This window comes from Polyodon spathula, chromosome 20 (assembly GCF_017654505.1).
Source record: "Polyodon spathula isolate WHYD16114869_AA chromosome 20, ASM1765450v1, whole genome shotgun sequence".
NCBI classification, from domain to species: domain Eukaryota; kingdom Metazoa; phylum Chordata; class Actinopteri; order Acipenseriformes; family Polyodontidae; genus Polyodon; species Polyodon spathula.
Window position 1 is genome coordinate 4838756 of NC_054553.1, and position 14343 is coordinate 4853098.

Below are 14343 nucleotides of genomic sequence, written 5' to 3' on the forward strand. Positions count from 1 at the left end.
CTGAAAAGGCTGGTCTGTTGCTTTCTTTGTGATCAAAAGAGGGAGGTTTTATATCAAGGGCAAGGATACAGTATGTAGGGAAACAGCTGCAGGAAGTCTTGTGGGAAACAAGCTTGTTCACTGACAGCTTCACGGAGGCCTGCTTGTTGGCACATATGGGCATTGCTCTAATACCTGTTAAGTGATTAGAGCAAATGAAACGCTTCTAGAAATCTTACCTGCCGTCCTGCTCCGTAATCAGTGGATCCCATACGCACAATTTTGAAAGACACACAGTGTAGCGAACACACAGTCAGATACCAGAATTGGCTAAAGGAAGTTCTCAGTTTGGATGCCCTTTTTTCAGGTAGTCTATCACTGTTTTACTTCCTTGGTTATTTTATGTCAGTAGTGACTTCAGGATAAAAGCATGTACGTTATTAGCAGAATCAGCTGGTTGGCTTGTAACAGATAAGAAGGTTGGCAAAGAGGGGGTGCAACTGAACTCTCTCTGTGAAATTACCTGCCTGAAAGACTATCTGCAAACAAGGTGTGAAAAAATTACTTTTTAATGTACTGGAGACCAGATATGTTATTTTAAATAAACCAAAATGTATGCATTCATTTTTTCTTTTTAAATTTGCAATTGGCTTCAGTGCTTAGTTCTTGGGTCGATGCTAAGCCAATGCTACAACATTTAACATGTCCCAAGCAGTACCTTTCCAAGCCACCCATTCTTAAATAAAACCCCAAATATTTAAACCTACACGCAGATAGAGGTTTGGGAATGTGAACCAGCAAATGAATTGGCTTTTTCTTTCTGAAATCTGTTTCACAGCTTGCTATTCAGCACATTCTAGATGCATTTGCCCTCAAGATCTTGCAAGACACATTACAGGATTTATAAAATATTCCTGTTGGTACGCAGGAGGAGTTTAATTCTCCTCTGAATAAGCTCTTTGTCCATACCCTGGCAGAATCCCAAGCCCCCTTTGTCTCTTCATTTTCACTCCAGTAAAAGTTCATGCTGATTTAACATTAGGTGACCGTTTCATTTCAAAGTCAAGGGAAGAACTGATTGTGTTCTGTTGGTCTGCTCTCATATAAACCTACATCTTTTCAAAGCTTGAGATTTAGAGGGCTTTTTTGCACAGTATTTCACACATTTTCCTCAACTTGTTTTATACATTCATTTATAGCATAGCAATATTACGTTACACATGGATAAAACACCCTAGAAAAAAATAACGACCTGGTGTTTATTATCTTAATATTAATTGCTCCTTTGTAATGAATGTATATTTTTGGGGTCACAACTTTGGGTACTGGTGTCTCAGCAGATTCACCTTGAACTAGAACCTTTTTTAGCTGAAGGAATGGTGTCACAAACTGTTCTTTCCTAATATACATTATTAAGCTGGTCTGTAGTGTAAACCCCAGACCTGCTAATGTAGCACGATGTATGGCATTCAGTTCTAGTACCAGGGACAACTATTTAGTGCCCACCAGAGCTGAAAATAGCAGCAGCATTAAGTAGCTGTCACACGTCTCCACATCTCACTCTGATTAGCTGGCTGGTCTCGGGGCATGACTCAGTCATTTTGTCTCTACTGCTTGCCTACAAGAGGGCCAGTGAGGACTGCACGGGTCCCATTTGATATCTCCTTAGATAAAGGCCGAATAACTAAGGATTTATAAATAATTCCCTATTAGCATTGGCCACGTTGACTGCCCTTATACACCTTTTAACATTAAACCATAGAAAAGTGTAATAAAGCATGGTGAAGCACAGATAAGCACTGTAAAGAATAGCAAGGTCTGGTAAAGCATATTAATAAACATGACAACCAGGGGACACTATCTGAAATGCATGGTAAAACTGCAAGTTCAAAAATACTGTGGGGAACTTTCATAAGGGTGGTCTCCCAACTGTGACAAACATCGTGCTTCTCGTTATGCCTGTGTGAAAGTGTTTTACTGTTAGGCTCATGTCTTATTGGTATCCCTCCCAGTCGGTTTCTTTCAGAATGTCTTGTTATAGTGTTGCCTTGTACTAGAGGACGAGGACCGAAGGAGTCTTTCTTCAAGACTTTGTTCGATAGCCTGTGGAAGCCGCACCCGTTCTCATCCGCAGTTCAGGTCAGTGTCACCACAGAGGATTGCTTCCAGAATTGGATTGCAGGCACTGAAGAGGTAATGCCAGCCACTGATTATGAAAACGATTGTAAGCCAATCCTGAAAAGGGTCACCATATACAGTACTGAATGGAATCAATACCCTTCTCCATGTAGATGAAGTAGGCATTTAAAACCAATGTTCATTCAAAAGATCACCACAATGAAGATCCACTGTATATATTTAAGGCATAAGAAATGACATATGAACATAACTCGCAGGTTCCATATCAGATATCAGACAAAACTAATAATTTAGTCATGCATTCGCCTTCCTCTAGATATATGTAGAAAGATGTGACACACAGATGTTCTATCTCCTCTGCTTTATCATGCTTTACTATGCTTTCCTTATTAATAATCTAAGGAAAGGTGATGGGAGGTGTGGAAATATCCCCCAGAGAGTTATCTAATGTGTATTTCAAAGCCTTTCTTCTCTGGACTCAGTGATCACAGATCTGCAAGCTAATGAATGGGAAAGTTTCCCCAGCAACAGGCAGGCTTCCATGTGCACTGAACATTTAGCGGCTGTGCTGCTCCACCCACGTGACACTGGAGATTAAAGTCTGTCACCACAGCTGGCAGAAGCTGACTCCCTAGGATTTCTTACCTGCTCTGGATTCCACGTAGGACTAGTACTGCAGCTGTGGAGGCTATGAGCAAGATTCCCAAAGTGCTGCAGAACGAATCAAAAGCTGTGTTCAGACCAGGCTGTAAAACCAAACCAACAGCGATGGGACTGTTCAGACTAACACTCAGACCAGTGTGAGACCGATTAACTCAGACCTGCTGGGGAGGAGGTCTCACATCAGTTTAGACAGAACACTTTCCACAAGATTGGTAGTAAAGTCTGAGCAGATAAAACCAGCTCTGTAATGGTTTACCTTTCCATAAACACTGGGTGTCCAAGTGGGTGAATTTAGATTGCACTGGAGTAAAGACCTGCCCAGTTGATATTGAAATGCACTTTGCATATTCCTCACTCCCTGCTTGTGCAGTTGACTCACATTTTTATGGCGGCTCATTAAGGACAGGGTTTTGTTTATGTTTTTGCTATCAATTTCATACTTTTCATATTGGGTTGTATTTATTATATTGTTATTGTTCTTGTTTTCTTTTACATTTTGCAAACTTCTGTTTTCTGTTGGGGAATATCTAGAAAAGTGAAAAAATGTCACCTTGAAGCAACGTCTTATTTAAGATGTTTTTGTGTGTTTTGAGAAGTGCATGAACATCACAGATCTGGGTGCAGTCTGGTCAGAACAGTTCTCTGGTGAACTGATCTGAGATCAGTTGAAGAATGATTCAAAGCTTGTGCAGAAATCTTCAAGTTGAAAAGATAATAGTTGGGGAAAAAACGAATGTAAAGCTATTAATACCGGTAACATTTTTATTTCACAACCCTTGCAAATGTCATGTGCAGAAGGCTGGGTTTATTTATGTCTCATATTTCCATTGGCCGTTTTTTTGTAGTGTTGTGTAATATAGGCAGGAGTCTGCAAGCATCCCTTCTGCATTCTACTCTTATCTGCGTTTAGTCTGCAGATATTGAAATGGCTGATTTTCAAAGTGTACTGAAATAAAGTTGCCATTGGTCTATAAACACATCCATTCTGTTGTATCAATAGAAACTGAGCAGACAATACAAAGCCATAGTTTAACATGTACCTGTAGGCGTCCAAGTTGTTTCATATTTCTTTCATGTCTCAATCTTTAAGGGCGCAGATTTTATTTGCTGCTAGCGCTAAACTTAAAACTTGCATGTACTGTATGGGACTTCCTTAAAAACACGGAACTGATACACTTTTTTTGTACTTCATATAGAATGGCTTCCCTCTATGCAAAATAAAGAAAGCGTGTAGGTGATACTTCCTATCAACAACTATTAGGTCACCTTGTGTGATACATGCTGCAGACAGACTGGGTAAAGTTAGTTGTCAATCACACATAAGTAAAAGTATAAGTAAACACATAAGTGTGCATAAGTAAACAAAGACACTAGCTGAAATGTCTAGACTTGATCTAGTTTATTTTGAGTTGTACCATATATGTGGATTTGACAGTACAGATAAGGTATGCATACAGTATGTATATACTAAACATCTGGTGCTTGTGTAAGTCTCTGGTTGAAAATCCAGCTTTGGTTATTTGTACTTTGCGATTCTGGTTTCTGGTTTCGTTATCAGGCTGCTGAGCAAGGGTTTTCCTTTGCCTAGAAGTCAAGATGCACGGCTGCTATATTTAAGCAAATTGCTTTCCTTCCTACCAAGAAAGCGGGCAGTACTTTAAGGACATTTGGCTGAAAAAGGGAGTGGGGGCAGGAATTCCCCGGCCAGGAAGTCTGGTCACATAGACCTTGCAATCAGCACGTCCTGGTCTGCTCCGAGAAAGGGCTCCAATCAGGGGTCCCGTTACACAGCTGGCTGACCGGGCAACAAGTCACCCTATTGTGACACTCAGGGCCCTGTTTGTAGTGCAAATATTAGAACCTAAAAGAAACAACTATAAACGATGCTGTATGAACTCGCACCAGACTGGAGCGACTTTCCTTGCATATAGGGCAAATTGAGTGCCTAATAGCTGATCTACAAACAACAGCTTTTTAAAGCTGTAGAAAATAAAACTCTTTAACATTTTACCTGCAGCATTTGTGATATAATCACTGTGCACACTGCAATTGGATAAATGAGACCTACAAACCACAGGGCTAGTGCAATACTTTGACCCACATGCTCACAGTAAGTGCAGATTATCTGCACTACCCATACATGGTCAGTTACAGCTGACTGACTGCTGTTGTAGTTGTGGCAGGCTGGCGAGTGGATAGAGGCCCAGAGACAGACTGCAGTTCAAAAAAAATAACTATTTTATTATAAATAAACACAAAATGAAAGGGCACAAGGGCCAAAACAAAACAATTTAAACACAAAGAAAGACAAAAAGCAAAACTTACAAAAATAACAATCTCCAGGCTGGGCAATGCCTTCACTGGATTCAAGCTTTCCAAGCAACCAAAAAAAACCAACCTGCTTCCTCAGCTCCCTCTCCCCCAAATGAGAAGCAGAGGCCTCCTTTTATATCAGGTGGCTGGGCGCTGATTGATCGTTAATCAACCTAATCAACTAATCAACCCCAGCCACCTGAACATAATAAACCCAGGCAGGCAGGGGAAGTTAACCCCATCCCTGCCAATTTAAAGGGCAGAGCTTTGCTCTGCCACATAGTTCCTTTGTTTTTGCATTTTCAATGCTGTTTAACCAGGGTCATTTTCATTTGGGAAGTGTCTGAAAACATGTACAGTACACAGATTAGCTGTACATATCTCAGTTGCTGGAAATCTTTGTAGATTGAATTCTTGCACAAAGGTGCAAACCTTATACAAGTGCTATTAAAATGAATCCATAATTTAGCTGTTACATTGCATGCGTCATTATATTGCAGTTTCATGATGTTACATGCATTTTACGATCGCTACAATAGTGCCTGCAGCACTAATTTCACTCCAGTCTCTGTTAAACTGTCTGTCTACCCTGGCAGGATCTGTAAGCACTTTATCAAGCAGCCTTGGTTTACTGCAATCAGCGTCTGTAACCACAGGGCAGCTGTTCCACTGTCTGACACGTCTTACCACGTTGGCTTACTGAGGGCATTGGCTGACAGTCAACAGCATTCCCTGCTTGTTATCCCTATGGACCTGGGTTCAAGTGCAGTCCTTTATGGTGCAATCAAAACCCAAATCTTACAAAAGTTCCTCATAGTATATTTGCATATTTATTTTGCTGATAACCACGCTTTTATCATGCTTATTCTATGAATGTGCTGTTCTTTCCCCAGGGCAAACATGTTTCCATGCACGTTCATAGTTCCCAGCTGTTCACTGAACAAGCCCGTGCTTTATTGTGCTTAATAAAATGATGCAATATTTCTAATATCCATTTACCATAGCCAATATTTTTGATCAGTTTATACTGTTTTTTCTATACAGTTTTAAAAGCCACATTTGAATGCCGCTTTGCCACAGGAGCCCACTTACGGATCAGGAGGGCTGAAGTTCAACCTTGTACTTGCTGTCTAGCCAAGCCTACTCAAGCAGCGTTACCAAGCTACTGAACTTTGGAAGCAATTGGACCTAGCCTAGAAATTATTGCTGAGTTCAACAGATAGGCCTGTAGACTCCGCAGGAGGTACATGGGTGTTACATAGTGTACAGAGCAGCCAGTGATCTCTGCCAGGAACGATGCCCAAGTGGCTTCGACACAGACAGTCCTAAAGCTGCCCCCAGACTGTTAACGTCAGAACACCCTTTTTTTTTTTTTCCTCTCGCCATCTGTGTGCAATACTGCTTATCCCGCCCCCCTGTTCTATTTCAGTTCCTGTTTTCTGCAGCCACTTGGAACCGTATCCCCAGATTGTGAGAGAAGAAGTAACAATATATAAAAAAAATTCTCTCAAGAACACAAAGGAGCAATCTGAGGTCCTCTGAGGACAGCAGCTGGCTCTACACAACAGTTATCTGACGGAGGTGATGTTTACTACAGTGTAGTTTAACTGGGAAGAATTGGGAGATGGTTTGTAGCCACACGGCTTGTTGAATAATAACTGCTAATCTCTAATGATTTAGAGATTGCTTACTTATTGTGCATGGTGGGGTTTAAAAATCAGACGACCCTGTCTTACTCTGCCCCACCCCCTCCTCTTTCAATGTCCTCTTCATAGAATATGCACCCCTCCCATATTGTAGCAGATCTCCCTTAGGTAAAAACCGACAAGTTTAACATACCGTGTGAATTTTCTTCATGCACCTTCTGTGATTTAGCATTCACTGCATGTGTGTGATCCTTATTCAATTTACATGCTTAACCTCTGAAGTTAGCCATATTCATAGAACTTCTGTAAATAAATTGCAATATTAAAGCTCTCCTGCTCTTATTAAAACATACATTTACGACGAGGCTCCTTCACCATGTCTATATTTATAATCACATAACTTTGCAGTTTGTCATACTTTACTATAGCTGCTGTGCTTTTTGTAACACACTTGAGCACATCGGTGCATCTGTGTGCTTGCACACAGACAAGGCAGGCGAGTTTCCAAAAGCAAAGTCTACAAAGACAGAATTGCAATATGTTCATTTTTTATATGGTACCGGTGCACTTTGACAATGAGAATTTAAAAAATGCAGCCTTCAGTGTGCAAACACAAAACTCCTAGCTCCGAGTTTGCGAAAAGCTTTTCAGAGGAGCTTGCCGACTACTGTCCCTCTGTCTTTTGATAACTTCCAGCAATGTTTTTGCCGGCTGTCAGCACTACAGAAATAGCTTTGAATTCTAGAGGCTCAAGCAAGCCGCCCGCTCTTTGAGTAGACTGAGATGCTGGTAGAATTACTGTGTCTGCATTACTCGTAGCATTCATACCAAATTCCCTAGAGCAGAGGCAGGGCTGGGCGGTTCTGGGTTCTCCACTGACAAGAAGATCCTGTTCCCAAGAGCGGCAGGGGTGGAGTAACTCCCTCCATACGGACATCTCTATAAGGGCTGAAGGAGTGGCAGGATCCCTGATATTGAAATCCTAACCAACTGCACCTAATCTTTAAGGTAATATAGGGCAGTACAAGATGGTCTTACCTAATTTGTCACTAATCAAGGAATGACCTAATGTAACATTAGGTAAGATATTCCAATATTAGTATTAATCTGACTCTGTGAAACCACCCCAAGGGTTATCTATAAGTGGGTCTTTTCTTATGATTGTATTGAACCACGTTTTTGAAGTGAATGGGGTTACACGACAGCCATTCTTGGTCAAACTTCAGTGTAAAAGCAGGAACAGAGTGGGCCTCAGCAGATGAAAAGACAAAAAGGGATTAAAACTTTCCACTTGGCAATCCACCAGTACCTTTCTTTCTTTCTTTCTTTCTTTCTTTCTTTCTTTCTTTCTGTCTTTCTTTCTTTCTTTCTTTCTTTCTTTCTTTCTTTCTTTCTTTCTTTACCTTGCTATCCAATGCAGTGGGTATTGAAAGATCCTTAACAATTCTCACCTCCTGCCAACTGTCACATTGCCAGCTTTCCATATTGTGGCCATTTTGAAAATGCTCCACTAGTCTTCTGCCACCCAATCACTGTTACCCATTTTGAAGGACAAGAAAAAAGAACCTCCAGACTATTGGCTGAAGCTTTGGGACTGTTGCTATGGTAATTAGATGAGTGACGGTGGGCGGAGTATGCTCTCTGTGCTATCTGATGAATTCATTAATAATTCAAATGTAGAACTTTTTTCCACGTGTATAAATCAGTTTTGTATAACATATAGTTAAATAAGAACACTTAAAGCAGGTCTTGCAAACCCTGATTAGCACTGATCTTGGACTATCTAATGCTGCCCTGGATAAATGCTACCTGGGTGTGTGAAAGCGTCTGTTTAATAGCTCGGCTTACGTGATGTCAATTCCAACTGATATGTTTATGTAAGCCATAGTTGTGTGTACAATTAGCAATGCCCACCATTTGTTTCATTAAATGGAGCAGGTTTCAGATTCAATAGTCTGCTTTCATAATGGGCTGGTCTTATTGAACACAGTCTTATCTCTGTCCTAAAATTACTTCTCATATTATATTTATATGTTATCTTTTACCAGATTCGATTTGTGTGTTTACTGTCGCAGATATCAGCATTTTCCTGCTTTGTGTACTAAAACCCTTAGAAACAGCCATATTCCAGATCTACTATTCCTTAGAATTGCAATAATACTCTACAAAGCATAAGGTAGTGAACCTATTTTAAGATTTATTTTCAAATTATCTTTCTGTGATTAGATATAATTTAAAAATTTTAATGCTGCGTGGAAAAAGTCAGTCGACCGTGTCGTTTATGCAGTGTTATGAATAAACAGACTAATAATCTACTCATGCAATTAATGATAAGGTTTAGTTGAAGGTTTAGGTAGAGGAAGTGTGAACAGTCTCTACCGCCTGCTTGAAGCAGGTTAAACTTTAACGCCAGTCTCTTAAGTGACTTGAAATGAAAAGACACAATGCCTGTATTGTATTCAGAGTTAAACTACAGTGCTGTTCTCAGTGTCCACTGAAAATGCTGCCCAGTGAATATTCAATATATGACACCTTGACTATTTCTATCAGCAAATGGAATGCATTTATATATGAATGAGCTGCATTTAACATCATAGGGATCTGAAATGCCAAATACAGGGATCTTTCCACAACCTGCTCCGCGGTTATAATTTACACAGGAGAGGTACCTAGGCAGGTTTAAAAGTAACAAGATGATTCAAGCACATGTGTGCAGCGCAACATTGAGTGGTTTGGCCCATGAGTGGTCTTTGATCTATTTGGGATACGAAACGACAAGACATGGACAGAAATGTATCACATCCTGCACTTTTTACTAGACTACATTTAATTTAAAGCCTTTTAAGTTTTGCTTGCATCTCCACGAGTTCTGAACCACTGACTCCCAGTGGTATTCTTTGGAAAAAATAAATTAAAAATGCAGGTAAAACAGCATGTTAAAAAGTGCTTTGTATCGAGCACCATAGCAAATACACTCGTGTTTAACAGGAACCATAATTACACAAGCACTCAACGCAAACAGACCCTGGCCAATTAGCTTCTTGTCAAACAGACCGTGTCCAGTGTATCAGTTTCTTGTCGCTCAGGCCTTGGCCAGTGTATCAGCTTCTTGTCGCTCAGACCCTGGCCAGTGTATCAGCTTCTTTTCGCTCAGGCCCTGGCCAGTGTATCAGCTTCTTGTCGCTCAGGCCCTGGCCAGTGTATCAGCTTCTTGTCGCTCAGGCCCTGGCCAGTGTATCAGCTTCTTGTCGGTCAGACCCTGGCCAGTGTATCAGCTTCTTGTCGCTCAGGCCCTGGCCAGTGTATCAGCTTCTTGTCGCTCAGGCCCTGGCCAGTGTATCAGCTTCTTGTCGCTCAGGCCCTGGCCAGTGTATCAGCTTCTTGTCGATTCAGGCCCTGGCCAGTGTATCATCTTCTTGTCGCTCAGACCCTGGCCAGTGTATCAGCTTCTTGTCGCTCAGGCCCTGGCCAGTGTATCAGCTTCTTGTTGATTCAGGCACTGGCCAGTGTATCATCTTCTTGTTGCTCAGACCCTGGCCAGTGTATCAGCTTCTTGTCGATCAGAACCTGGCCAGTGTATCAGCTTCTTGTCGCTCAGGCCCTGGCCAGTGTATCAGCTTCTTGTCGCTCAGGCCCTGGCCAGTGTATCATCTTCTTGTCGCTCAGACCCTGGCCAGTGTATCAGTTTCTTGTCGATCAGAACCTGGCCAGTGTATCAGCTTCTTGTTGATTCAGGCACTGGCCAGTGTATCATCTTCTTGTTGCTCAGACCCTGGCCAGTGTATCAGCTTCTTGTCGATCAGAACCTGGCCAGTGTATCAGCTTCTTGTCGCTCAGGCCCTGGCCAGTGTATCAGCTTCTTGTCGATCAGACCCTGGCCAGTATATCAGCTTCTTGTTGATGTAAAATCCTGAATTGGAGCTCTTGAAGGTGTTCCTGCTTTCGTGTTCCCTGTATATACCCGCCTCACAAGCAGTTCTCTAAATATCACCCTCTGGTTTGACGTTGTTATTGCTTCATTTCTCAACCTACAATCTGTGTTTGTTAAACACTTGGTTATTCAAAGCAGGGTGGGGCTGACGGTATACCGCAGCTTCATCTGCACCCACTTTGTAAATTTCATCTTGCTCTATGTATTTTCAGGTAGGCGGAACAACGCCAATAAAAAAATGTTAGTATTGGGATCCTGTGATTCCAATTAGCTTGTACTTGTGGCTAGATCTTTCCCTTGGACTGTTCACAGACAGAACCCCACATACAGTGCAGGACACCACAACTCCTTACACATAAACTGATGTGTAATGTTATTTTACAACTTCAAAAATCAAGTTATATTATTAGTTTAATTTAGAGAGAGACATTCACAACAACAACATCGCTTTAACAAACGAATAGTTTAATAAGCCACAAATCACTTTATTTATAGCATTTGCTCAATAAACAGATCGCCTTGGCAATGAGCATAGGGTAGCTTTGTGTCACTATGGAAGAGGCAAATAAACAAAGTGTTCTTTAAAAGCACCAACTGTGAAGTGGAAGAGAACCCCAAAATCCCTCCCTTGAAATGAATTGGTCTGGAAAGCCTTTTAGTGAATAGTTCTAATGCATCAGGCAGTTTCCATTTAGGCCCAAGTGTCTCCATACTTGGATGTAAAGATACTTCTCAGCATGTTCTTAAAGGATGTTTTTGGAACCATGTCCACTGCATGCAACAGTTACACATTTCATGCTACCTAACTGTAGGAAGGTCTTACGCAATCTAACAAATAAAACAGATCAAAGCTTTATTTTATTTTTTTTAAAGAAAGTTACATTACATATAAAACATGAATAGCCAATAATACGGAATTGTTTTTTGAGGGCATTTATTAAATTTGATAAACTTAATAAAACAAACTCAATACAGTTGAAGCTTCCCATTTGAAAATACACCAGGAGTACCAACAGCATTTAAGATTGTGGGTAGTACAACTACAGCATATTTTATACAGGTATGCAAAAAACCATCCTGCAGGTCCAGAGATGCCCCGGTGTGGCTTCAAACCGGGAGTGTATTCGAGGGTAGGAGTGCAGTTTAAGGGGCTTATTGGAGCTTGGCTGAACATCTAGACACGCTTCCCTTCACACCACATCGACCAACACCCTTGGGAAGCAATCCGTTCATTTGTCAGTGCGCCATCACCCTCACCACTCGTGCAAAGAAGCAAAGTCCTTTAGAGAGAGAAAGCGCCGGCCTCCTCTCCCGCTAAGCCATGCAGCCTCCGCCTCCGATCTCGCGCTTGTAGCGGTTAGTACACCGATTGGCCAGGACAGTCAGTTTGGAGAGCACCCCAAAGATCCCCCGCAGGTGGTAATGGAACTGCTGCTCCAGGTCACTTCCGTCTTCAGCAGAGTTCTCTTCCCCGCTTTGGGCAGCCATCTCCAGGAAGCCCGCTCCCCCATTCATCTCTCTCCGGAGCAGCCCCCACTCCATGTCTCTCTTGATGGATTTCAGCAGCAGGTAGTGCTGGTACATGTCACCCTGCTTGCTGGGACAGATGATGTTGTCGAGTTTGGGGCCTTCCTCTTCCTCCTCCAGAGGCACGTCCCGCAAGAGGCTGGGAACCATGACGGTCTCGTCCATGTTGTTGGTGGCGGCGATGAACTTGTTCATGACATTGAGGAGGGAGTGCTTGGGGTTAATGCACTCGCTGTTAGTTTGCATCATCATCGTGGGAGGCTATGTTTCTTTAAAAATAAAATAATTATCTATGGACCAACACCTGTAAAAGAAGGTTCAACCAATTATATATCTGGTAATATTTCTGCCTTTGTTTAATTTATTTCAATTAGATTTTGAAGTTTCTCAAAGACAGAACGTACAGTTAAATAAAACAGATAAAAAAAATATATATATTATATATATATATATATATATATACACACACACACACACACACACACACACACACACACAGAGTTAAAAACAATCGACAGTGATGCAACTTACCAGGGAAGAAAAGTGTTTTTAATTGCTAGGATTAGTAACAGTCCCGATAATGATTTTTCGCCCTCTTAATGCCTGAAAATTACCACAGCTCTAGTATTTACGATACTAGTGTAAAAGTTGCATAATTCAGTAACTAATCTAGGAGACCACGTGGGGGAGGGTTGGTGGGGCGGCGGGCCCGCTAGAAGACAATCTCTCCCCGACTAATTGCATTGCTAGATGAGCACATGTTAAATACACAGAAGCAATCTCAATGACACTGCAGTACAGCTTGTGGGATACTAGACACTCGGTACCTTGTGACTCGGCTTCCATAAACTGATTTTAGAGCCCATCAGAGCGCATTGACCGAGCCAGCCTACACGCCTTCCTGCTACACAATAAAAACGCCTGTCACGAAATGGAAGTGAATCAACGCCATTTATACGTGGCCAATTATCAAGGCTTGCATGAGTGAACTCGCCGTAGTTAGACTCAGAAGACACCAGCATTGTGCTTTACACAGAACAGTATGCCAGTTCAATTCATTCTACATCACCTGTTGCAAAGCAGCTCTGCAAGAAACATTTTAACTTTAAGCCGCTTTCTATAGACATTAGGCTATTAGCCCCATTTCACCTTATCCTAATATGAAGACCCAGCACCTAAACATCAAGTTAGTTTAACGTTAATTAAAAAATAGTATTATATTGTTAGTATTATATTATTAACGATTGAGTTTAACTAATCTCTTATTAGTTTTACAAGTATTAACTATCCCAGCATAAACCGCCATCAGCTGCAGCTTGTTTGCAGTTTTCAAATTCAAGAACGGAGATTAACATAGGGAAAGATGATGCAAGTCAATCCATTCAAAATGCACACTTTACACAAATAATACGAGATTACAATAGGAAAATAAATAAACACAAACCTGAGTATTCTAAAGGGAGGTTCCGATTGTTGACAAGCCAAAATTGTAAAGGGGGTGAAATTGGTTGGAGGTTTTTGTGAGTGACCGTTGTTGCCTAAAACAGTAACCTAATGCACCGCCAGTCTTCTTTATATACAGCGTCCCAGCCTCCAAAAAAAAAAAAAAAAAAAAAAACGGTCACCCTACGTCGGCAAATTCCATAAAATGACATCAGCCGAGCGTTGAGCATTCACAGCCAAAACAATCAAGAGCAGCCGTCTCGATTGACAGCGCCACCAACCAATAAGCAAAGGGGACTGACTCGTTATCAGGGTTAGGGATTTAGCCCAAGGCACCACGCCCCTCACTGTTTCTGCAAAGGCACGCCGGCCTGCGCCGCGCGTTAGCAATATCGGGAGTCAATGCATTTTATGATTTAAATTGCATCTCGTTATTAGCAGTTCTCTGCCAAGCAATGGTCTTGCCCGCTAAAACGAGGTCAGCTTTTAGACTGTCAAGTATTTGCCTCATATTTAGGTTCGTTATCGCAGTAAAAACGAATAGCTTTTGTTTTGTTTTTAAATGCGCAACGTTTTGGTAAAAGCATGTTTCCGTGGCAGTAGTATTTGTTCGGTATTGCTGTACTGGAAACTGCAGTATAAGTCACAGTAACTTTGAAGAAGATAGTGTTCCAATGAGTTCTGACCTTCTCACCATTACTG

General features: G+C 41.5%; 1 protein-coding gene across 1 annotated transcript; it reads right to left on the reverse strand.

The window, feature by feature from the left end:
• Window positions 1-11115: 11115 nt before the first annotated feature.
• LOC121295830 (mid1-interacting protein 1-like) lies at window positions 11116-13809 on the reverse strand. The gene is made up of 2 exons (XM_041220917.1): window positions 13643-13809; window positions 11116-12502 (listed from the first exon to the last, which is right to left on the reverse strand). The coding sequence occupies exon 2, from the start codon at window positions 12448-12450 to the stop codon at window positions 11986-11988; it is 465 nt and encodes a 154-aa protein (XP_041076851.1). The 5' UTR covers window positions 12451-12502; window positions 13643-13809; the 3' UTR covers window positions 11116-11985.
• Window positions 13810-14343: the final 534 nt, after the last annotated feature.

Coding starts and splice junctions, on each gene's coding strand:
- LOC121295830 (XM_041220917.1), bottom strand. CDS start 12,450: ATGATGATGCAAACTAACAGCGAGTGCATTAACCCCAAGCACTCCCTC.